At 56.3% G+C, this 24,932-nt stretch overlaps 1 protein-coding gene across 1 annotated transcript; it reads right to left on the bottom strand.

Annotated features, from left to right (window-relative positions):
* Positions 1 to 1,306: 1,306 nt before the first annotated feature.
* PAX1 (paired box 1) lies at positions 1,307 to 10,298 on the bottom strand. Its single transcript, XM_032461168.1, is given in 6 exon segments — positions 1,307 to 1,750; positions 6,518 to 6,740; positions 7,234 to 7,376; positions 8,853 to 8,951; positions 8,954 to 9,481; positions 9,901 to 10,298. Coding segments are annotated over 6 exon segments (1,359 nt in total). The 5' UTR covers positions 10,175 to 10,298; the 3' UTR covers positions 1,307 to 1,658.
* Between the last annotated feature and the right edge of the window lie 14,634 nt (positions 10,299 to 24,932).

Here is a 24,932-nt window from a genome sequence, read left to right on the forward strand (position 1 = left end):
CCTTTGCAGTGAGGAACCCCTGGACCGCCCGGTAGCCTGTGATCATTTTCTTTAGCTTTCAGATTGTTAAAAAGGTTCTGAGAAAGTCGTCCACTGTTCCTTGCTGCCCCCTGCCCATTTTTTCCCTCTAAGAAATGACTTCACTTTGGGATGGTTTCCACGTTGTCTCCTTGTCTCAGTTCCCCAGGGCTGACCTGGAGTTTCCAGGGCCGGGTCCCTGAAAGTGGCCCTCCCATCTCACGGCCCCCACCACCTCCTGCCCAGCTGCTGCTGCCAGTGCTAATGAGTAAACCAGTAAAGCAACCCCTCTAACCAAGTGTTCCTGCTGGAAATGCGGGGCTCCAGGGGGTGGGAGACACCGACACAGCCGTCCAGGCTAGACAGACTCGCCCACCCTCACGAAGCGCACTTTCGATGCTCTCCTTTATTCAAAGGCAGCCACGTTTAACAGGTGCTGTAAGGCTCTCACCAGTGGCATTTCTATGACTACAGAAATTGCAGTTTTATGTCCAGGGTCCTGCCACCAGTGCGCCTGAACTTGGAAGCAGGTAACAGAGCCTGTGTGATGCTCTGGAAGACACTTTCTGGGTTTTTTCAACCCCCATCCCCTTGCAAACCAGAAGCCAGATTGCACCTTTGTACCCGGAAGCAGTTTGTGGTTTAAATTAACAAATGTGCTGACCCCTGAATACCAAAACCAGTGCTGATGCGTCTACCATATGCCAGATTCCCTCCTGTTGGGTGTGGAGGGTGAGAGGGGGCACCTCCAGGCACGCATGACTTTCTAACTACAGAAAATACCAGTGGCCCCCGTGCCCCCCACTCCTGCCCCAGTCTAACATCATCTCAGGGGGACCAAAGAGAAACCCAACCACTGGGCACTGAGAAACCATGCAGACGAGGATATTTCCAGACATCATCCGGGGAGGGGGGCAGTTCATCCAGGTTTTGTTCAGGTTCATTATTATAAAAATATGGGGGGAAGCTGAGGCTTCACTGTCCATGCCCCAGGTTGGAGCCCCCTCTGTTAGCCTGGGGAGCCTAGAAGGGTGGAGGCTTCAGAGAGGAGGGCGGGATGGGTCTGGGGCTCTCCGGAAGGGGGTGGGGACAGGTGGCAGAAGGAAAGAAGACAGGCAGAATCCTGACTGTAAAGGCCGAGGGAGACAAGGGGGTGGACGGAGTTGGACCACAGGAGCGGGAGCCCACGTAGACAGGGAGACGGAGGGAGGGAAGGAGCAGAGACAGAGGAGGGGAAAATGCAGAGGGCGAAGGTGGGGAAGGAAAGGATGGGTAGGAAGGAGGGCGGGCGGGGAGGAAGAAAGGAAGCGGAGGGGGAGCGGGAAAGAGGGAGAGAGGGGAAGGGAAACCGAGGGAGGGGCGATGCGAAACTGCCCAGGGAGAAGGAAGAGATGCTGGCGGCCTGCAGGGCGAGGCCGCGTCGGAGCAAAGGTCGCGACGAGGATGCAACAGTCTGAAACCAAAGTTCAGAGAAGCCGAAACCCCGGCCGACAGAGGATGCGCAGCGGCTCGGCGCCGGGCTGGACGAGGCCGGGCTGACGGCTCGGGCACCTCGGCGGCGGGTCCTCCGGGTCTGCGCCCCGCCGCGCCCGCCGCCCCGCCGCCGCCGCCCTCGGGCTCGGGCTCAGCGACGCGCGGCCCTAGGAGGTCGAGGCCGGGATGGGCAGTCCGTGTAAGCTCCCGAGGCCGTCGGGGGCCTTGCTGCCGGGGCTGGGCGGCTTCCGGTCGGCCACTGCGGGAGGAAGCACAGGGCAGCGGGTCACTGCCGGGCGCGGCGCCGAGGGGCAGGCCCGGGGCCGCGACAGCGCGGGCTGCTCCCACACTCGGGGTGGGAAGGAGGAGCCGCGTTCCCCGGCGCCCCGCGCGCCCGTGGGCGCCCACCCTTCCCCGGCCTGCGGGCGCCACTCACCCGCCCAGCCTCCGCCGCGGCCCTCCTTGCAGGGCCGTCCCGCAGACTCTCCGCACCGCGGACCCCCGCCCCCACACCACCCCCGCAATGCTCTTGGCCCCTCGCCGTCCAGTAAAGGAGGCGCCAGGCGCAGCGAAGCGCTGCAGAGCCGGGCGACCCTGGGCCGGGTGATGCTCAGATCCCAGACATCCTCCGGGAGGGAGCTGGATGCCGAAATCTGCGCACCCCATCTCCCGAACCCCGACTCACCCCAGACCCCAGCCAGCGCACCGGCCCGAGGGGCTGCCAGCCGCTCAGATCGCCTTTCCCAAAGCAGTGAAGGGCTTCCGAAGGGCCTGGGGAAATGGGTCACCAAAACGCCCCTCGGGGAGGGCCAGGGACGGGGTGGGGGGAGCGGCAGATGCCCATTAAGTGGGCGGCAGACCCCCTTCTACCCCCGCGGCCCGGGGATCCAAATGCGCTCACCGCTGTGGGCACAGCACGTCCTGGGGCGGTGGGCCTCCCGATTTAGTGCCAGTGGTCTTGCCGGATCAGGCGGCATTCTGTGCGTTGCTCTATAAGGTTTGGGAAGGGGCCCAAGTTTTGCTACTGGAAGCCAGAAAAGTGAAGCCATGATTGGGCAAACTCTGTGTTTCCTTTCCCAGTGCTCAGCCGCTTCGGCTTCTGCACCAGGCGGTACAAGCTTGTTTATATCTAAAAGCGCCTATTTTCAACTTTCTTTTCTCCCCAACGCCTCCTCTAAAGGGGGGCGCTCGGAGCGCCTCAGTGTGGGGCGAGGGGCAGTTCCCCGTGGTTTCCTCCCGCAGCTGCCCTGGCCCGGGCCTCGGGCGCACGGCCGAGCGGGGCCGACACCTCTGCGCCAGGGACGGGCGCGCACATCTGGTTTCCCAGAGATGGCGAAGGGGCTGAAGACCTTTCCAGGACAGCCCCCTCGCTCGCCCGGCTCTCTTTCCTAAACACAGTTGTGGCCGCTCAGTCAATGAAGTTTTCAGACCTTTTCATTCCACCCGGTCCACGCACTTGGAGGTGAGGGCCTGCTTAGAAAAGAGCTGGGGAGGAGCTGTCTCAACCAAAGGCCAGTTGCCTGAGAGACAAGCGAGAAAATGAATTTTGTGAAAAATAAACACCCAGGAGGCCAGAGGCAGATTCCACTCCACTCTACAGGGGCCGTCCGGCTGCTGCATTGTTAGCTCTGCCCCGCCAGTCCCTCCCCATAGGATGCCCCTCTCCTTCCCCACCTGCTGGACCCAGGTCTGCGCACGTGGGGACCTCCTGGGGGCCTTGCAGGCTTGGGCCAGGGTTAGGACTGCCACAGCCTCATTCACTCTTATGGGCAGAAATGAGGGCAAGCTTTTAAAAATATACATGTATATACTGGAACTGCGATTCCAGGGCCACTGGGACCGTGGGGCATAGGGGAAGGGGTGTCAGCAGGGGTCTAGAAAGGGGTCTCCCAGGACTGCGTCAAATGAGACCGAGATTGGCGGCCGCAGGCTCTCAGGCCGACGCCTGTGCCCGAGAGCTCCTGGCAAAGCTGGCTTCTAGGATCCTGCAAGAACTAACCTGGAGCAGAGATGACTGGACCGACCTGCCAGTTATCTAACAAACATAAAAAACATGTTTCCTTGAGCATATGCAACATCTTATCCGTTTGATTTCTAAATCTTTAGTCTTTCCCAGACCCGGCTCGGAGGGATTTTAGAGCTGGGAGCTTTGGAAGGCTTCTGAAAACACACTGTAAGCACCACTTGTCTTGCGGGGGTGTCCGGTGGGGTCTGTCCACTGTCTGGGAGGGGTGGGCGAGGGTGACGGCCCTGCGCTGGATGGGTGTCCGATTCCTAGAATATGAGCACCTTCCATTTAGATGAAATGGAACTGTCCCATTCACTTCTCAAGAATTAAAGTTTCCTTTCACCGATGGGAAATGTAAATCATACTCTTTTGCCCAAATAATAGGGAACCCAGACTCACTATCCTTCACCAAGATAAAGTTAACACTTGTAATGCATAAAGTATAAAGTGACATTTGAGTAAGCTTCTCTTAGGATAACAGTTGATGTTGATCTGAACCTGATTTAGAAGACACTGAAGTATATGTACAAACATACACATAAATATACGTTATATGTATATTGTGCATTTATGGCTAGATGATCAGAAATATTTGTCGTTTATGGAGCATTCATAATATTAAATTGCTTTCAGTAAAAAAAAAATTTCTTATTGGAGAAATTCAATAAATGTTACTCCTACTAGTCTTACGAAGTGCACAATTAATGATATTAAGTTGTCTTATGGGATAGGTTTCTCTGAAGATAGTTTCTTAAGCAAAGATTAGAAAATTAAAGCCAGTGATTCATATTACTTTACTTTGTAATTTTTCACAGACCACTTGGGACAGCGGAGGTGATCTTTGAAGTCAGTTTTTCTGCCAATGAGAAGAAGATTAAAAATCCATAACCCAAGTAGGTATGTAATTCTCATTATTTATATCTTCCTGTCCAAACACAAACGCTTGTATGCCAGCTGGAGAAATCATTTTTAACGATGGCCCTGATTTATTTGATGGTCCTTTACCTGGATCTTTAAAGAACTGTCAGGATCGGGAAATTAGGTTATTAATTTAACAACAAATGTAGCTAATTATTGCTGCGGATTTTGGAAATAGGTGGGGTATTTCATAATAGGAAGTAAAAATAATGGTCAAAGGGGCAGGAATGCCATTGTCATTCAGTGACTCTGTATTTCTGAAAGGAAAGGCTCTTCTAAAGAAAATCAACCACGAATGAGCCCCCTCTCCCCCTAATTAACTAGAGTTAGCTTAGAGCTCAGAACTGCATGTTTACCTCTGGACTGTTACCTACATTTGATAATTTGTATCTAACATGCCCCGGGCCCAGTAGCTCTGCTAGGAAAGAACCTTCTCGCTCTGAAGACAGCGAGTCCTTTCTTTCAAGTCTTCCCTCACTTAGGGATCAGCCCAGTGGAAAAATCATTTAAGTTTGTGGCTACACTTTGCTAAATCAAATGAATCTGCTTAGTTAAACAATTTTAGTATAGTAAGTGTAATTTGGTAAATTCCATTTCCATTTCTAATTCAACAGACAACCGCAGGTGTCAAGAAAACAAGTAGAGGCCAAGGAGGGCAAGGATGAAGCTCTGAGCAAAACACTCCCCCCTCCCAGACCCCTTATCTGTCCTGAAAGGGAAAGTTCAAAGGAGCTCTGATTCTCAACTTTTAAAATTTCCTTTACTTGGATTTTCCTGCAAATAAACACATAGTATTTCCCTACTACACTTAAAGTAAGTTTAAAGCTTCAAGGAGTTCTAATTCTCAAACATTTGTAAACTGATATCCCAGAATGTTTGTTCTCTGGAAACAGTGAAAATAAATTGTTTCTCCACTTGACTGTTAATGAAAGCATCTTAATCCCCCCTCCATAAATCATACTATTATGGCTCCATGAAACTGTGAAAATTTATAAATAAAGCTTTTTGCCTGGGCATCACCAAAGAAGAAGCTCCTCCTGCCCCCCTGTCCACCCACCACCGCCTGCCCCTACTTCTGCATTGGCCGGCGTGAGGTCGATCCGCTAGTAAAGATCTTTTGGTAATCCAGAATGCCCCCGTGCCCTACGCTGCCCCAGGCTGTGCCCAGCCTCTGCAGCGAAAGAGGCTGGGTCCCTGGGCTGACTCCCCCACTGTAGGGTAGTTGAATTTGCAACTTTCTAGTGCTCAGAACCTCAGTGCAGGCAGGTTCAAAATTGGCAAATCTAGCCACTCCTCTCACCAGTGAGGAAAATGTGGACTCTAAGGCAGGTGCGCTTTTCCCAAGTCACAGGAAAAACCAGAACCCAAAGGTCAGTGTGAGAAGTTGCCTCTCACACTGTTGGCTGTCAGTGAAATTCCTCGGATCTGTTAGGTGGCTTATCCGAGAGTAGATGCAGGGAGGAGGAGGCAGCAGAGCTCCCAGCCACACTTCCCACACAAAGAAGGACCCCAGCCGCTGCCCCGAGCTCAGAAGAGTCTAGACTTAGAGACACAGGATTGAAATGCTCTCTCCTTTCCCAGAGGATGTGTTTAAGAAGATGAATGCAGGGGAGAACAGGGCCTGGCATAAAAAACAAAAGAAAGAGGAAGGGAGGGAGGAAGGAAGGATGGATGGATTTGGAGGTGGAAGAAACAGATGGGCAGTGCATGAGAGGCGCCCCTGCTGCGGGGTTCAGGTGCCACAGCGGGTTCTCCACGGAGAGTGCAACTCCACAGGCCACAGGAAGTGATCCTGGAGGGTGCCTTCTAGACCCTTCTATGCACAGAAACATGAGACCCAGAGAGGGGTCTCTTTCTCCACCCAAGTTGGGAGTCGGTCCTGGGGCCTCTCTCAACCTCTGCCTGCCTTTCTAGGGACACAGCATACACCTGTTAGAAATTAATCTGCTCCAAGACGTTACAGCTTCAAGTGTAACCCAGAGGAAGAATCTATGCTGGTACACACTCCAGCCTCTGTCTGCCTGTCTGTCTGTCTCTCTCCTTTGCACCCTTCCTAATCCTCTGGCATTCATCTGAACCCCTGCCGCCCGCGCCCCTCACCTTCTCGGCTGGGATGCTTGAAGGTCATGGCTGCGGCGAGCTCCCCGCCGTGCACGGTGACGCCGGCCCCGGGGGGCGCCAGCGGGGGGCCCTGCGCCGGTGGCCAGGGCGGGCCCGGGGCGAGGTAGCTGCCGGCCGGCGAGCTGTACACGCCGTGCTGGTTGGAAGCCGGGTAGGCGCAGGCCGGGAGGAAGCCGCCCACTGCGGAGAGGCCCGAGGCCGACTGCGGGGAGAGCAACAGAGCAGCTGCGGGCAGCCCCGCCGTCTTCTCCAGCGCAGGCGACTGCGGGGGCGGGGGTCGCACTTCCCCCGCTGGCCGCCTAATCACCCCCACGGGAAGCCTGGCCTCTGTTGTCCCAGCAAGGACTCAGCCAAGTAATTTCCACTCAAAACTGTTAGAAATACTAATACAACATGCAGGGGATCATGGACTTCACCCCCCAAGATTTAGAGCAAGGGAGCCTCGAAGTTTTGTGTTAACGGGTCCCAGGTTATTTTTTAGCAGAGGTGTCTTGGCGAACGGCAAGTCCGACCCCTTGGAAAGCCAGCGCACCCCAGAAAGGAGAGAGAGACTCCGCGGGCGGCCGGGCCGCCGACCCCAGCTCTGCCCAGCTCGCCTGCCCCGAGGCGGAGGGGCTCTCTCTCCTCTTTCTCCCTACCCGCTCCGACCGTTCCGCTCCCCGGACTGAGGACGCCCGCGTCCCCGCCCTCGTTACCTGAGTGTATTTAATGTCCGCCTCCAAGGCCGGCTTCTCGAGCCCGTTCACGGCCGGGCCGGCGGGGAAGGCCGAGCGGTTCACGCCAGCCCAGTCCTCCATCTTCGGGGGGTAGGCGGCGCCCTCGCTCCCCGCCAGGGCCCCTGCGGGACGCGGGCCGATTAGCGGGAGCGTCCGGATCGGCGCAGCGCACGCGAGGCCCGGGCGCCTCTGAACACCTGAGCGGCTGCCGGCCGGGGGCGTCGGAGCGGCCGCCCCGGGTTTCGCTTTCGCTCCCTAAGTGGCAGGGGCAGGTCGGCTGGGCCCACTCCGCGCCCCTCCCAGCCCTTGACCCGCTTCCCGCGAAAACAGGAGGTCTCCGGCAGCCAGGGCCTTTCCACTGTTCAGAGGCAGCGCCCCAAAAATTACAATCCACAGCAGGCTCAGGAGAATCATATGGGCTTCTCAACGTCTCAGTAAGAGTCTGGAGGGCTGGAAGCCATTTCTACTCAGCACTGTTTCTGGAGCCACCCCAGGCCTCCCCAAAGAGGCGGCAACCCAGCCGCCCGAGCACCCCAGGCCCATGCCTGCTCCTCCCGCACGTGTGTGCTCAGGGGACTGAGAGAAAGCTCCAGATGTGGGCTCAGGCCCGGCGAGGTCACCTCCCAGCCTGCTGCCCCCGGGCCACTCTGTGCGAAGCTCTGGCTGGAGCCTGCCGCCCAGGCTGGGTTTGAGCCTTGAGGAGAAGCAAAGTGAGTGTGCAGCCCGGAGGCGCCCCCGCTGCCGCTGGAGCTAAGCCGTCAGTTTCTTTCTTGCTGCTCCTCCTCTCTCTCGGGCTACGGTGAATTTTGCCTCTTACTTTCCTGCTGAGTCAGCTCACTGAAGGACTCACCATCCTCTGGCCGGCTGGGGCCACGGGAACAGTGTGCAAAGACTCGGGACTCAGTCCAGCCCCTGCAGTTTGCTCCCAAGCCCAGCACTGATGGCTGCCCAAAATTTCCCCCCTCTCCCACCTTCTTCCTCCACACCCAGAGGGGTGCCTGCCGGCTTGCTGAGAGTTCTAATTGCAGGCCAAGGGCAAATCCATAGGAGCTTCTACCCTGAGGATGGTTGCAGCTTCGGGTGCCTGCCACCCTAGATCTCAGCTCCAGGATCCACAAGGCTGCCCCGCCTGCTGGAGATCCAGGCCACTCTACCAGAGCAGCCAGCCAGCCAGCCTGGTCGCCTTTTACTCAAAGAGCCTTTGGGCCTGGAAGGGACAGAGCCCTTTGGGGGAGGGATCCCGAAAGATCTCGACCTTAAGAAAGGGTCGCAGAATTGACTTTGCGGTTTGTTTGGCTTAGATCTGGCGATAGGGGTTTGCATACTTTTTGCAAGAATGAAAAAGCGCAATTTCAGGCCTCTGAATTTGTGGTCGGCGATTGCTCTTCCATTTGGGAAATATTTTCCATATTTGTCATAAAAAGTTCAAGATGTCCGAGGACTCCCACAGAAGGCCCGGGACCCTCAGCCTCCCCTGCCAGCCCGGAGCCCTCCCCTGAGCCAAGCCGACTGGAGGAAGACGGCCAGAGCGACCCCTCATCCCCTCCCGCCTCGGCTCTACCCCTTCCGGGAAGGCCAGAGAGGCAGGCACGACTGACCTGTTTGCTCCATGAACGTCCGGATGCCCAGGATGTTGCTGACCGAGTGAGCCGAGGGCCAGGAACGGGGGATGCTGACGTGGCCGGCCGTGCCGGGACCCCGTGGTGGCTGCCCATCTTGGCAGCCGTGGGGGATACGGGGCTGGGGTAGGGGTACTGGTAGATGTGGTTGTAGGGCAGCGCGGGCTGCGGCGGCGGCTGCTTGCTTGCCTCGTAGGGCCCGGGCTGCGCCAGGCTGCCGATCTTGTTGCGCAGGATGCGGCTGATGGAGCTCACGGAGGGCACGTTGTACTTGTCGCAGACGCCGTCGGCCAGCAGCCGGTCGCGGATTTCCCAGGCAAAGATGCCGGGGTCGCCCTGCTTGTAGTCCCGGATGTGCTTGACCACGTTGGGGGTAGTGACGCGGGGTTTGCTGCCCCCGATGGCCCCGGGCAGAATGGAGCCCGTCTCGTTGTAGCGCGCCAGGATCTTGCTCACGCAGCCGTGGGACACGCGAAGCTGCCGGCTGATGTCACAGGGTCGGATGCCCAGCTGTGCCAGCTCCACGATGCGCAGGCGGATGGCGTTGGGCAGGGGGCGGCCGTTGACGAACACGCCGCCCAGCTGGTTCACCTCGCCGTACGTCTGCTCTGCGGACGCGCCGAACGAGAGTGAGCGGAGAGGAGAGAACACGGGCAGGTTAGCCGAGGGTGGCCGCGCGGGGACGGGGGCCGCACCAGGGCGCCTCCAAAGGTGACCGGCGGGTCCTGAGCATCAGAGCAAACTGACCGAGTCCGGCCCCGGGAGTCGGCAGGGGCGCAGGGACCGCAGAGGGGGCGCCGCGCGCTTCGGCCCTCCGTGCCCTTCCGCGACTTCTGACGCGTCTGCTTGGGACATCCCTTCCCGCGACACGCCGAACCTCCCCCCACCCCGGACCGTGGGCGAGCAGAGAGCGCGGCTGGTCGGGGACCCGGGACCTGGTCTTCCAGCAGCCTCGCGGGAAGGGAGGCGCCGGGACTCCACCCGCCTCGTCCGCCCGCCCGCGCCTTGCTTGCCGCCCGCCCCTTACCCATGGCGCGCGGGCCGGCCAGCTGCCTGGCGCCGAGGCGGCCGGGGCTGGGCCCGGCGCGGTCCGGGAGAACTCGGGCGCCGCCGCCGCGGGAGAGGCATAGAGGGAGGGCGCGCGCGAGCCGAGAGCCGCGGCGGCCGGGCCGCGGGCTGGGAGAGCGCCGTGCGCCGCTGCCGAGCGCGCCGCCGCCCGCCCCCGGGCCCGCCGCCGCCGCCGCCGCCCGCTCCCAGGACACTCTCCACGCCCGCGACCCCAGGCCTAGGGTGAACTTCATCCGATTAGGAGAAATTCGTCTGACCGGGAGGCTGCGGAGTGCGGGGATCAATTTGACGTGTCCTCCACGTCAATGTCGGCAGTCACGCCGGAGACGCGCGAGTTGGCAGCTCATTGGTTCCCGTCACTGCACCCCGGCGCCCCCCTCCCCGCCCTGAAACCCTCCCCCCTCCTCCCTTCCTCCCCCCTCGGCTTTCCCTTGGAACCCACCCCCTAAACACACACACACACACACACACACACACACAAACACACACGTCCTCACCCCAGCTGGGCTCCCACTTGCTCCGCTCCCCTCGAAGCCCCTTGCCCCTCCGGCTTTGAGAATGATGTGCTAGTCATTTTAAATTGATGAGCATTCATTAGTACTAGTACTAGTTTTGGTTTTAGGTTTATTACTAATCTCCATCGTCATTACTACTAAGACGTCAGAGGATTACAGTTGATCATGGCAATGTGGTCAGTGTGGGGGCTACCTCTACGCCCCTCTCCCTGGACGGGGGGGGGGGGGGGCTCGGAAGAGCAGCGCCAGGGGCTCAGCTCTGGGAGTGCATGTGTCGCTGTGAGAGCCCAGCGCACTGCAGAGCTCCCGGTGAGGAAGGCCCAAGGCACTTGAGGTGCAGTGACTCCTGCGTGTGCCATTTCTGGCTGACACCCCAATCTCGCTTTTAGAAAATCTTCAGTGTTTAAGACACACACTCCCTGGGGTAGTAATGTGATTTCAGGGCTGTGAGAGGGACACATTCTAGATTCTGTCTCCCTGAGAACAGGTCCACACGGGAAGCAAGTCGGAAAGGGATTCTGACCTGCTGCTCCCAGAACAGGGGCCCCAGGGTGTCTTGGTGGCCGGCCAGAGGTCACAGGCTATGGCTCCTGCTCTAGGCCTAAAGGAGGATTCCTTTCTCCCAAGCCGGAAGCCCGCATCCCTCGCACCCGGCAGCCTGGCCTCACCTTTCACCCAGCACCCACAGCTTCCAGGGCGTCTTTGTTGACGACTGGATGGTCCTCTCCCTTCATTTAAGCGGGGTTCATGCAGCCCTGAACTCTTTGGCCTTAACTGTCAACTGTTTTCTCTATTTCTATCCTGCGTCACTGCCGAGCTGTGGATGTCCCAGGCTGCAGCAGTCCCAGAGGGAGCCTTGTGGTGAGTCCAGGGGACAGCAGGTGGAGGGAGAAAGGTCCTGGGTTTGTGCTGAACTGATAGGAGAAGGCCGAGGGGACCTGGGAATTCTGAACTTGGGGCCAGTAAGCACCAAGGGCATTGGACGGAAAGTATAGAGGCAGGAAGGGGGGCCTCGGATGGAGCCTAGGAAAAGCCCCGGTTCCCGGGACTCCCACATGCCCCCAGTTCTTCTCAGGAGGAGGGAAGAGCCCCCACCCCTATCCCTGCAAGAGTCCAGCGCTTGGGACCCGGCAGAAAACTGCGCACAGCTCCTGCAAAAGATGCCGCTGCCAGCAGATGGACCGGATCCGCGCAGCCCAGGAGCAGCGATGACCAGACTCCTTCCCCTCCGCTGCGGGACCAGAAAGTGTCGCTGGCTCCTAATTCACCTGCCCCAATGTGTCAGTTAGGAGGGGCTGAATATCCGCCCTGGCTCTCAGGAAGGAGTTCCTGGGCCCTGGTAGATAATTCCAAGAACTACCCTTGGAAAAAGAAAATACAGGTTCAAAAGAGGTGGGGACTCTCCCATCCTGCAGCCCGGAAAGCAGTGCAGCCTCGGGCTCCAGGTGCCTCGGGGAGGTAGACTGACAGTCAGTACACTGGCCAGCGGTGAGATGGGCGGGAGGGGGGGGTGCTATTTGGAAGATTAGTTAGTGTAGGATTTCCAAGGGGGAAACGGTCACTTGGATTAAGGCAGGGAAACCGGCCAGGGGCTCTGCAAAGGTGAGAGGCAGAGCCCTGAGCATGCAGTGGACCTGGGCGCGCCAAGGCCGTGGGGAGTGGGATGCGCGCCCCACTCTCTCAGTTATCTCCAGGTAGTTTGGGAACTGTTAGCTCCTGATCTAGAACTTCGTTGCCTGAATTGCCTGAGACCACAAAGATTTATTCCTACACCCGGGAAACGCAGCACCTACAACCTGGTGCACCCTCAATGTAAGGTGAAGCAGCGAAAGCTACTTCCTCCCGCTGTAGGCATGCTCAGGAAAGAGCAAATAAAGCTGGGGTGCTGCGGTGAGAGCTGGTTCCCCCCAGCCGCCCTGTCAAGGGAGCATCACCCCCGTGCCAGGAAACCCCAGGGCTCAGGCAAGGAGGCGCAAGGAAGTGCGGCCCAAGACGGCATCTCCCACTCCCCTTGGCGAAGACCTTCCGGAGCTGGAGGAGACGCCAGGAGGATGGCGCCCGGGGGCTCTCTGGGCTGTCACAGCCCGCCGGACCTCACTTCCCATCCCGCGCCCCCACGCCCCCACCCCCAGCAGCCGGCTGCCCGCCGCGGGACCGCAGGGCGCGCGCTGCCGCCGGCTCCCAGCCCGCCGCGGGAAAGCTTACAGTTTGTCGCCCCCTGTCGGCCCGCGGCACGGCTCCTCCGGCGCCCTCGCGGCAGCCTGGGCTGGGGGCGAGGTGGCCCAAAGGTGGGCTTGCAGACGGAAAGGAGAAGCCTCTTCCACCTCGCCGGGGCGCCGTTTGGTCTCTGGATGGCAGGAGGCGGCGATGTGGTCGGCGCTGAGCGCGCACAGGTAGAAAGCTCGCGGGCTCCACGTCTATGCTGGGCTGAGTTCGGCTCCGTTGCTTTGGGCGCCTTGGGCGCAGCGTGGAACAAAGTGAAGAAGCGGCTCCCGGGGACGCTGAGCGGCGAGCTGAGGGCGCCCGCCGAGGCCGGGAGACGGCACGTCCTGCTGGGGCCGGAAGCCCGGAGGGCAGAGGACGGATTCGAGGGTCCCTGAGCGGCCTCGGGGACTGGCTCCGCTTTCCCCAGGCAGAGAAAGGAGAGGCAACTCCGTGCCAAAAGCGCGAGGCAGAAAGGAGGCAGGAAGAGGCCGCCGGCCCTCCCGGGCTCTTGGGTCCGGCGGCGGCCGGAAGGGCTGCGCGTGAGTACTCCCGCGGCTTGCCGCCTGCGCCCGGCCCGCCAAGGGGAAGGCTGCGAGACAGGTTTGGGGACCAGGTTGTCCTTGGAGCGACAGTCACCCCACTTCACGTCTCCTGTGTCATATTCGTTTTTTGGTAGGGCTGTTTCGGGGAGTTACTTGGGTGCAAACGAAATGTGCCGGTCGCAATAGGCTGGGGTGTTCCCGGGGCCCGTGCATCTCAAAGGCTTCGGGAGAAACCTAAACCAGCAGAAGGAAGTCCCACCCAGGTCCCGCCGGGGCCGCAGGACCAGCGCGGGCTCCGAGGAAGCGGGGGCCGGACCCCGGGGCCTCCCGCCCACCCAGGCCTGCGAGCCCGCAAGCGCTCCAGGGAGCCCTGGCTGCGCGCCGGCCCCGCGCTTTTTCTCTGTGATTCTAGGAGCGCTGTGCCGTGCGTTGAGTGGTCGGAAAACAAAGTCAGCCTCTTCGCTTTCTGTTTAAAGTTGCTTTTTTAAAAAAAAAAAAAAGCGCAGGCTACAAACGCACGTCATGCACCAGGTTATACTGTGCACCCCCACCCCGACCCCTGGCAGTTTTGTAAAGGGAAACCCGGGCACCGCACTTAAAAATAGTAACGAGCAGGAAATGGCCGGCAGCACGGGGACACAAGGGAGGAAAAGCTGACCCAGGTCAGGGGGTTGCAGACCCCAGGGAACGCGGAGACAGCGAACTAGCTCGCCGGACACGGGGCTGTGAAGTTAGGCGACAACCCCGCCCGGAGGGGCCGCCGCGGTGGGGAGAGGACGACCCGGGCTGAACTGGCCCCTTTGCGGGCGGCCCAGTGGACTCACAGGGAAGAGGGTGGGGGCGTTATGCCCTGCACCTGCCGCTCCAGATTGAGACACACAGACTCCGCAGAACCCAAAAGGAAGGTGTTGAAGATGGTGTCAATCAGCTTTCAAATAGGGCCCCAAGCACACAAAATTCGGCCCACCGCTTCGCACAGACCCATGCTCATGGCTAATTCCCACTTGGCCTGCTGGTGACCGCGCTGGCCTTGAAGTTCGTTGCCCAGCCTCGCACTTTAGTTGTCAGCCTGGAAACGTTCATTAATGTTTATTACCGAAAGGGGGGCGAGTCGCCGGTGGTGGGAAGCAGCGGCGTTTTCCCTGGAACAGGGGCTGACAGGGAAGGAAATGTCCGAGAGGAGAAAAGAAAATTTTTTTATTTTCCTAAAATGAAATGAACAAACAAGAATAGATGAATACTGTCTGCATGAAGGATAACACAGTTTCCCAATTCCATGCAGAAGGTAGGGAAAAAATCAGAAAACAAAGACTTGTCCTGAAACTCCCACTAGAAATAAATAGAGGGAAACTGAGGGTCGCACACGAAAACCTGAAATACTTCCTACCCTGCGATGCAGGGCTGTGACTGCTACATTCATCACATTTCATTTTAAATGTTGCATTTGGGTGATAAAAAATTAACCACAGGGAGCTGGTGCCATTTGTAGAAATGTTTTCTTGGAGCCTTCTGAAGGAGCAGTGTGCCTCCAGTTCTTGCCTGTTTGTTCTCATGGGTGCAAAATCCAGGCAATGGGCGTGTCAGGTGAGCCTCAGCTCCCCCTTACATAACATGACCTACGCTGCCTAATTAGATGGATTTCATTTCATTCCAACTGCCAAAGCCTGCAAAGGGCTCCAGGCACTGGTCAAAACCCCACCTCTGCGGTGAGCTCTCAAAAATGTTTATGGGACAGTGCTGAGTCTAAACAGCAATATGAAAATGGAAATATTTGGGAACCTTCAAATGTCTATGGGGCAAATCTCCTGTTCAGGGTCTGGGCACTTGGAAAACGAGAGATCTAAGAGCTGCTCCGGAGTACAGAGGACAGAAGGGGTGTTATCAAGGAGGACCAAGAGTGTGATGGCGAGCCTGCCTGCAAGGTGACTGGCACAGGCGAGCGGCGGTGGGCGAGGATCTCCCGCTGCTTAGAGGCCTCCCTTGTGGCTCAGACTTGCTCTGCTGCAAATATTGACACGTGTGAGACATCCACACCGGCCAGCCTAATTGGAACCAGCTTGATGTGTGCTGCCCTTGAATGCTTTGGAAATTTCTGATCCTCCATGGACATTGAACCTGGAGGATGGAGGGAGGACGTGGAAATTGAAGGCCACGTGTGAGCCCTTTTTCTTGAACTAAAGAAATGCCCATTCAGTTCGGCTTTACCTGGACTTGTCTGATTTCTTTTTAAAAATCAGTGTTCTCCAATCTTCAACAGAAAAAAAAAAATTCCAGCACTGGATATGGGGCAGTTAGGAGGTTTGCACTAAAGAACTCGGAAACCTGCCGGCAGATGGTTTCCAAGTTTCTCTCGGGCAAAGAGATAGTGAAGCAGGAGTCCTGCCCCCGCCCCTCCCCAGCCCACCCCCCATTTTCAGTTATCCATTTCTGCGAGCTTAGAATGATCATTCATAATCAGATGGTAACATAAGATATGGTTTGTGTCCAGCATGCTATTTGGAAACGTTGCTGTTTGGGAATAAAAGCTTTGCTCCAGGCTGCTAGGTTGGTTTGTTTAGTGTAAGCTCAGAAGCCTTGAAGGCCTCTGGAAGTGCATGTTCTCGTCAAAGCAGCACCTCCTTCACGTTTGTTCAACGTTTCGTGCGTCCATCTCTGGGTTATTTCTCCCTGAAATGCCCTGGAAATCACTTTCTTGTCAGAAACTGAAAGTGTCTTTTATGATGAGCTCTCTTCCGGACACAAACGGGAGTTTTACTTGTGAGTGACTTTTTACCGCCAGGCTCCTTGCGGCTGGATCTCTTTTTCTCTGGAATGGCTGCCATATCACAGTGCCTGCCACACGTATCTGTGTAGTGTGTCCGCAGCTCAGCGATGGTTTTAATTTTCTCCCCCCTCCCCCTGTGTATGGGCTATGGAGTTTTATTGAAGACCCGTAATGCCTCCGGTTTTGATTTAGTGTTTTGGAGTTTGTGATCTCATTGCCCGGTATGGAAAACATTAGACAGGGTCTGCGATCGCACTCAGGAACAGCCCCGCGTCACCGGTGCGGGCTGAGAGCACGTCCCCGCACAGCCGTTAGAATCAGTACTCAGCTTTCATGCCTCGAACAGAGACCACCCCAGCCAGTCCTGCTTGACCTGGTTCTCCTGATGGCTGCACGCGGGAATCACCTAGAGAACCTCAGACGGTCCTGATGCCCGAGTCCCCCCCAACAGAGACTTTGACTGAATTTTTTGGGATGCAGCCCAGACCCTGGGTTTTAAGGGTACCCAGGTGATTCTAAGGTGCATTCAAGGTTGAGAATCTCTGCTTTAGGGAGAGGACGATGGAATTCGAGGCTCCCTGCTTTGTGACTCTGCCCCGGTGCAGCACTAACCAGTGACTGACTGGCCTCGCTCACCTCCGCAGGCACCTTAACGTGACCCACGAAAGCATGTGTAATTTCACGTGGCCAAGGTCACAGGGCGGGCATGACCCTCAGGCTTCTGGTAGCATCTAAGAAAACTGAATCTTTTTAAGGACTAAGCGTAACTTGACATTTTTTATGACTATTTCTGTGGTTAACATTATTTAACTGCCACGCACGTCGGAGGGGACTTCCCCGCAGTGGCTGTGGCAGTGTTGCATGTTAGGTCTCAGAGCAGCTTCCCCCCCATGATCGCTGGCTTGTTGCGATCATGACAGAAGTGTCAACATGAGGGTGGAGGGAGAGAGGTAGAGGGGGAGGAGAGGGAAAAAAAGAAAAATGCTTCACTTATCCTTTTTAAAGTCTCAGAAAGTATTAAGAGGAAACTCCTCCTTTTTCACTTTTAATCAGCCCCGCCTTGGTAATGAACCTGAAGATTTAGACTGCTTTATTTGATTTGTATTGTCTTATAAACACATGCATGTTCTAAAGTATGAACTGCATTTCGTTTTTAAACAGGTTCCAAGAAAACCTGAGGTGAAGTCGGCTGCTGAGGATCTTTATGTGCTTGACTCCTAAGGTGCAGGATGTCAGGATCCTGTTCAGCCACAAAACTTGGTTTCTAAGTCACTGTAAGACCGAAAGAAAAAATACACTAATTCTTGTGGGGCTTTAAAGTCTTGTTCTCTTTTTAAAATCTTACAGGGGCACCTCTTGAGGCAATCTTAAAATGTGTATTTTAGGAACCACATCAATTTTTTAAAGTGTCTTGTAAAAAAATTCTTTGTGTTCACCTATTTAAATAAGATTCATACTATTTACTTATACTTTACACAGTGTTCCAAGATAATGTTAAAATAATGTAAAGGCACGCAAAAATTAATAATAATAACAATAGTAACAAAACTAAAATACCCTTAAAACGATCCAGCATGTCTCAGCGATGAGCTTAAGGTTTAGAGAGCTGGACCCAAGGCAGTAACAGATGCGGAGCACGGCAGCAGGACCACAGGCCTTCCAAACGGATGTGCTGAGAAAATGAATTCTGACAGGGTTTCTAAGCATCTAGACGTTGGCAGCGTGGATCCCTGAATTAACATCCATCCGACTGGGAGATGCTCAACCCTGGGACTGCTGCCTCCTGACAGGCCAACTGGCGAGGGTTTGGCTGCCCGGAAGCCGGCAGCGGGGAGATGAGGTCCACCCCTCCGCTTTCCACAACAGCATCTCTGCTCAAGCCAAGACGCTGCTCGGTCTAATCTCCCTTCTGTCTTGACGTCTCACAAAATACAAGCCAGGCCGTTTTGTATAGGGGCTGGGCTTCGCATGTGCAGGACATGTGTTCGTGTTTGTGACATCAGCCAACTGATGTGGGCAGAACAAATCTGGCACTTTCGTCTCCGTTTCTCTTCAAACTGGGGTGTGGGTACCTGGAGGGGGTCAGTGGGGCTGGCCGGGGGGCGGCACGCAGCGGAGCTCCCCGCTGGGCGCACCGAGGGGTTTGAAGGGGCTTTCCCTCCACCGCTGGCTCCGCGTCCTCCGGTCGGTTGCTCATGTCAGGCGGTCCTCACGCTGCCCCTGGTGACCCAGGGAAGGGGATGTCGTCAGATCGCCTCCTGTTTCCATTGTGCCCTGACAGCTTTTCTTTGTGTCTCTAGTATTTAAGCTGCTGGGAGGTTGGAGGAATTTATGATCAGACGGATGGGAGCAGAGTTGCTGCCCATGGTGAGGACACGTGTGTGCCCACCGTCGGGGAGTCAGCCCACGGAGGTCGCCGCGTCCTCTTTAAGGCTCCGCGTCTACAGGTCCAAAATGCACATGCACCTCACGCTCAGAAAAGGACCCGGCTACAGAGAGCCGATGATTCGGGAGCTGAGGCTTTTTATTTGCTCTGAGCTCTCAGGTTGGAATCCAGGCTCTTCCCCTTCCTGAAACCTGCCCTCTGGCCTCAGGGCCTCCGGGGCCTTCCACGGCCCAGCCGGGGACCACTCCAAGCCGCAGCGGCTGCTGACTCAGGGGCCCCTGTTCTCCCCACATGAGTTTTCTTTATTTTTGAGAAAAGACCGCCTTTTAATTTTTGTCCGTTTGATAGGACATCTGTCAGGTGCGCTGTGGGTGATTTGATGACACAAACATGGGTAAATCAAGCTGTACTAAACGGTGTCTTGAGAAGGAAGCAGCTTTAAAGGATTTTCCCAAGTTTCAGTCTGTTTGCCACATTCTTCCGTGGTTCTTTTGGGGTTCAGGACACTGAGGCGAGGCCCGTGGGGAGACAGGGTCCACAGTGAAGAGGTGGCGAGTGGCAGCTGTGAGAAAGTTGAGGAAGAAGGAAATTCCGTTGGTCCAGAGTTTCCTGATGTCCTGGGGGGACGACAGTTCTCACAGGGCCCAGTCCTCCTGAGACGCCGGGCCCCCACCAGGCCGCCCGGCCCGTTCTGCCTTCACCCGCTGGGGCACCGAACCCGTCCTTTGGCAGAGATAAGGGCTTGCCTCTGTTTGCTCTCTTGCTTTTTGTCCTGAGGGAAGGCTTTCCTTTCCTTGTTTGCCTTTTGAACATGTCCTTTCTGCTTGAGGAAGCACCGGGGCTCCCTCGGGGGGTGGGCTGTCCCTTGTGAACAAATCTTGGGCCTGGTTTCGGGGGGCTGCCCGCCACGGCCCCTGCCACAGTGGGGTGCTCCTGGCTGAGCACGAGTGGAGTTTGACCTCCCTACCGTGAATTACCCCTTCCCCCCAAATTTGCATCTCTCTTGGGTTGGCCCACATTTTTAACTTTTCCCCAGTGTTACCCACCTGGGTTCTTAGATTCTTTAATCAATAGAAACTGGTAAGAGGCGGGGCGAGGGATTCGGGCGAGGCTTCCCTGGGGCTCGTGCTGCAGCAGACGGAGCGAGAACAAGTGACAGGCGCCCCTGCTCACTCCCCGGGGTGGGGGGCTGTGAGCTGGTCCCTTAAACCGGGGAGGGTGGGGACAGGCCCAGGCTCAGGCGGGAGGGGTGGCTTAGGTGCTCAGCCCCCCACTCCTGGTGGTGCCGTGTGCAGGGATCACGCCCAGTGCCCGCTTCTGCTCCCAGCATGCCGAAGTGGCAGTTGGGCTTTTGGTCTTTTTGTGTCTTGTTGCTCCTGGCTTGCCCCGGCTGTGCAGGTGTGCAGTCATTCTTAGTCCCGTGCAGTTTCTTTGTGTTCTGTTGCTTGAGGAGATATTTGTCCAGATGAAAACACTACAGCAAAACGCCCCAGGTCCCAGCCTGTCTCATGGGTCCCTGAAGTGCATCTTCACCAAGATTTTGGTGGAGTGGCGTCTGTGATCCATGAAAGGTCACACGCTTGGGATAACCAGGCTGTCATCTGTACCTTACTGATGTGGGCAGAGTGCCGTGGTACTCTGCTGGCCCTGGCTACTGTGGGGTCAGGAACCTCACATGCTGCACTGGGCGCTGTCTGGGCTGCCCAGACCCCCTCCCACCCCAGGTCCGAGCCCCGAGCCCCCACTGCTGGGAGTGTTGGTGCTGACAGCTCCCAGCTGAGCCCCCTTCTGACCGCCCTCAGCTGATGACAGCTGTCACACCCAAGGAGACCTCCTTCCTGGGGCAGCTTACATCCAATGACTGCACGTGTGCAGACACAGAGGCCTCAGTGGAGGACAACCGTGAAGGGCCGTCCCAGGGCCAGAGTTCAGGGTGGGGTCAGGGATGACGGTCCTAGCACAGTCCCTTCTCCCACTGCTCAGTCCTGGCCCCTCACCTCACCAGGTGTTGACCCCAAGAACACCTCCCAGTAGACCTCCCACCACAAACCCCGACTCAGCCCCCTCCCTGGGGAGCCCAGCCCAGGACATGCATCACCTCCTTCGCCAACCATGTGGGTTTGTTAGAGCAGTTTCCTTGCCCCACAGATGGAGGGTAGAGGCGTGGAGATAAAATCACTGCCACCAAATCACATGGGGAGGGAAGCCAGGGTGGCCGGCTCCCAGCTGTCCGCCATCCTCCTGCCCAACCGAGGGAGCTGCTCTGAGCAGGCGGACGTCCTCCCCAGAGAGAAGTGATGGGCTTCAGGGCTCCCGGGCAGGGAGGGAGTTGCAGCAGGACCATCTCAGATTAGCATCAGGGCTCTGAGAATCTGAGAAGCAAAGGAAAGGCAACAAATACGAAGGTGGGAGGGCTCTGGGACAAACGCAAAGATTTTAAAATGTGGTCTGGCTCTGTTTCCAACATATGTAAATATCTGGAATGGAAATATAACAGAACCTCCAAAGGACTCCACAAATTAGATCTTGGGAACGTGAGCCGTGTTGGGTGGGCTTGTGCCAGCTCTGAAAAATAGCTTCATTGAGCAAATTAATCAAGTAGCTTCAGTTACAAGGGAAACTTATATCTACTGAGAAATAAATGATTTTCAGACTTTTCGGAGGTTGTGCTAACATGTTATTCGTTTGAGCAACTATAAAGTTCCTTCTACGATCAACACGTGGGTGGCAATGCTGGGACCAGGAACAGGAGGCAGTTTTCACTCTTTATGCACTTTACGTTCTCGCCCCTATTTCTTAAATGTGGGTGTGTACCCCCTGCCGGTGCTTGGCAGTGGGAGAGAGGGCGCTCCCAGCCTCGCAAAAGCACGTCCTCCTGAAATGTCAGTCTCACCTCATGATTTTGGAAAATAACATTACTTTGATAGCCAAACAAGCGTGGGCTGTTCATGGCATAGGAGAGAAGTTTTTTTGCCCTTTTTAAGGACAAAACAGAAGATGGCAAAAAAAGTGCCACCATGAGTCCCTGGAGCCCGAGGCCAGGCAGGATGTTTGCCTGGGGTCTCCAGAGGGGGAGCCGTGGTGGAAACCTTGGGGCCCCGCTGTGGGCAGAGCCAACTCGGGGAAAGTCACAGTTCGTGGCAATAGAGGTCCCCAGTGGCCGGGGGCCACAGGGTGTTTCAGGAAGGAGTCAGCATCTGAGATGGACCTTGAAGAGTGGATTTTGACGGGTGGAGGCCCGAAGGAGGGGCAGGAAGGGCCTTCCAGGAAAGAGAAGGTGAGCAAAAGGAGGTCACAGGAAAGCAGGGGTGAAGTGAACAGTATGTCTGGGAGGGGAGCCGGGCCCCAGGCAGAAAATAGGGGCATAGAAGGCAGGAGAGAGGGTTGAGGCCACGGAGTGTCGAGCCTGGAAGTTAACACACAGCTTCAAAGTGGGGGTACCAGGGCGGGGATGCTGAGGGTCTCAGGTCCAAGTCCTGGAGCAGAACACAGACTTCAGAACACAGACTGTGTGGACAAAAGACACTCCTGCTCCATCATCGTCATCATGGGGGCAAGTCATCGAATCTTAGTTTTTCCATCTGGAAAATGGGGTCACAAGAGAACCCATTTCTTAAAGAAGTCAGGAGGCTTAAATGAGATCCAGGAGTCAGTCCCTCAGGACAGTCCCTGCGGCAGAGCAAGGGCTCCGTAAATGATTGTCATGTGATAGTCATTATTAATGACTAGAACAACACAGAACAATTTTAATATAGCATAGACTTGTGATCATGGGTCTCAAGACAAATTAGTGAAGCAGGGAGAAACCAGGAGGAAGCCAGGTGAGCCAGGAGCTGGGAATGTCAGAGGGGAAGCTGCCCGGGCAGGCGTTTTGCTCTGCTGATTGTAAAACGAGCTGACTTATTCACAAGGGCAGAATTTCTGCAAGCCACAGCCTGCTGGCCTCCGATCTATTCTCTCAGGAGAACCACATAACCTCATTTCTACAAACCCCTCCGAGTCGAGGTGTGCCTTCCCAGGGCTCCCCTCCCCACCCCCTTCCCCACCCTGGTCATCTCAGTGCTGGGAGCAGCCTCTGGAAAACAAAGTGCAGCTTTGAGCCTCACCTCCAGGGGCCCGGGGCCGAGACGGAAGCAAAGGCACCCTGTCCAGGACGTCCCTGGCATCCTGGGCTCCGTGGTGAGGTCTCTGGGTCCTGACTGCCCACGACACCTACCAGTAACAGACCTGCTCTCCCCTGAGGACCTCTGAGACTATGGACCACTCATTTTTTTTTTAATTTCATTTTATTTTTTGTTAATAGGTAATGCATTCACATGACTCAAGTTCCCCAAAGATACAAAGGAGCCCCCTTTGAGGAGTCTTATTCTCACTGACATCCTGCCCTGTTCCCCCCGGAGCACACAGGAACCCACCTGCATCAGCTGTTTTTGCGTGCTTTCCTGCAAACAAACGCAAACAAGAACACACGGCCTTTCTCCCTGCTTCTTACACAAAGGACAGCGTGCCAGGCGCGCTGCTCTGCACTTTGCGTTTCTCACTCATCCTGGAGAGCTTTCCGCAGCACCCCAGGAAGGGATTCAAGCCCTTCTTTTAATAGCCGAGCAGCGGTCCGCTGCCCGAGCACCAGCACGGATTCAGCCTCTGACTCATGTCCAATCTCTTGCTGTTCGGGGCGCGCAGATACGCTTCAGTGGGATAAATTCCAGCAGTGGGATTTCTGTGCCCAAGGATAAATACATCTGTAACTTGGATAAATGTTGCCAAACGGCCCTCCACAGAAGTTATCCCATTTCGCACGCCTGACGGCAACCTCCTCGGCCAGTCTGTGAGGGGAGAGGCGGGGGCGCTGTTGCAGTTGCAGCTTGCCTTTCCCTTTGTGTGGACCGGATGGAGCGTCTTGTCATGTTTCAGGTCTTCCGTGGCTCTTTTTCTGTGAAATGTCTTTGCCCGCTTTTCCGTTGTGTTGCCAGCCCCTTTCTCAGTTTTGAGGAAATCTTCATATATCAGGGAGGTTCGCACTTCGTCTGTAATATGTTTTTTTCCTCATTTCTCACTTGTCTTTTGGTGACTTTTTTTCATGTAGAAAATGTTGACTCTTAAGAGTCAGATTTCTCTGTTTTTTTTTAATTTATGGCCTTTTGTCACCATTGGAAAGCCTTCCCTCCCTCCCATGCTTCCAGCTGGGGCTCCCATAGCTTCATTTTCTACATTTAATCTGTGATCCACTGGCCTTACCCTGAGTTCGTGGTGGGAGGGGTGGGTCTGTCTTTCTCCGGAAGGTCACCTGGTACAGGAACCACTCACAAAAACCCAGCCAGTTCCAACTTGATGGTGACCGAGGCCTTTTCTTCTGCACTCTTGGCGTCCGGCCCTGCCAGCGCACCCGACCCCCCGTGTGAGTGACCACCAGAGACTCACTCTAAAACATCTCTTGACGGCGCTGTTCCCCAGTCTAAAACCTCCAGTGATTCTCCACTCCTGCTCTGCAGCACCTGGGCCCTAAACCCACCTGTCACCTCCGCAAGTGGCCCAGCTCGATGTCACCGAAGAAAGAGAAGCTCCCCCTTTGGCCAAGCAGGTCATTCCGCCCACGGGGTGTCCTGCAGGGAGGGGGCGTCCTCCGTCTCCCCGGATTCCCAGGCCGTTTCAGGGAGGTGAGGAGGGAGCGGAGTGAAGTGGTGCAAACTAACAACAGCAATAATGTCGCCCATCGTGCGACCTCGTTGCCCCAGGCACTGCTCTCCACTCTCCTGGTGCGCAGAAGGCCGGGCGCTCACAGGCAGCACCACCCGCATTTCTGGGCCCGCCCCGCCTTCCGTCCTGCCGTGAGGGCTCCGCTCTTGGCGCTGGTCTCTTAGCTATTCCTGGAACACGTTAGAGCTCAAACCTTGTCCTGAAGCCTTTCCTGGCTCTAATGAAAACCTGTCCATTAATAAGACTGGCAACACCTGAAGCCAGAGACCAGCCCTCCCCTCACAGAAGAGGAGCAGCCAGAGCCGCGCGCCTCCGGGTGACGCAGGAGGCAGCCCCGCGCCCGAGGGGCGGACTCGGATCCGATGAAAACTCGGCATCTAACCGACCACCAGCTTACAGGACATAAAAGATAAGGGTCGTTTCAATGACCTCATGGGGACGCAACTAACCCAGTCTAAGACGTGGGAACTTCCACAAAACAGCGCCTCGATTTAGTCAATAAACAAATGGCGAGGAGGAAAAGGGGGAGGGCACACAACAGATTAAAATAAAGTGAAAATAAGAAGAGAAACCTGAGAGCTGGATGAGCCGGGGAAACGGCTGACCTTGTTTGGCTCGCATCGCGAGCCAAAACTGAGCAAACTCATGGACTGATCAACAGTGGAAATGTGGACGCTGGCAAAATATTAGGTATTAAGAAGTTACTGTTTACCGTTTAGATGTATAGTGGTGTCGTGGTTTCGTTTTTTCAAAACTTCTCATCTCTTAACTACACATACTAAATGGCAGCTGGGAGTGGCTGTGACGCAGCCCAGCTGACAGGCCTGGCGTGTCCCCGCTCACCTCTCGCCCGTACCCGCTGCATTCAGAGCCGCCCGAGGT

This window comes from Camelus ferus, chromosome 19, assembly GCF_009834535.1.
Source record: "Camelus ferus isolate YT-003-E chromosome 19, BCGSAC_Cfer_1.0, whole genome shotgun sequence".
Classification (NCBI taxonomy): Eukaryota; Metazoa; Chordata; class Mammalia; order Artiodactyla; family Camelidae; genus Camelus; species Camelus ferus.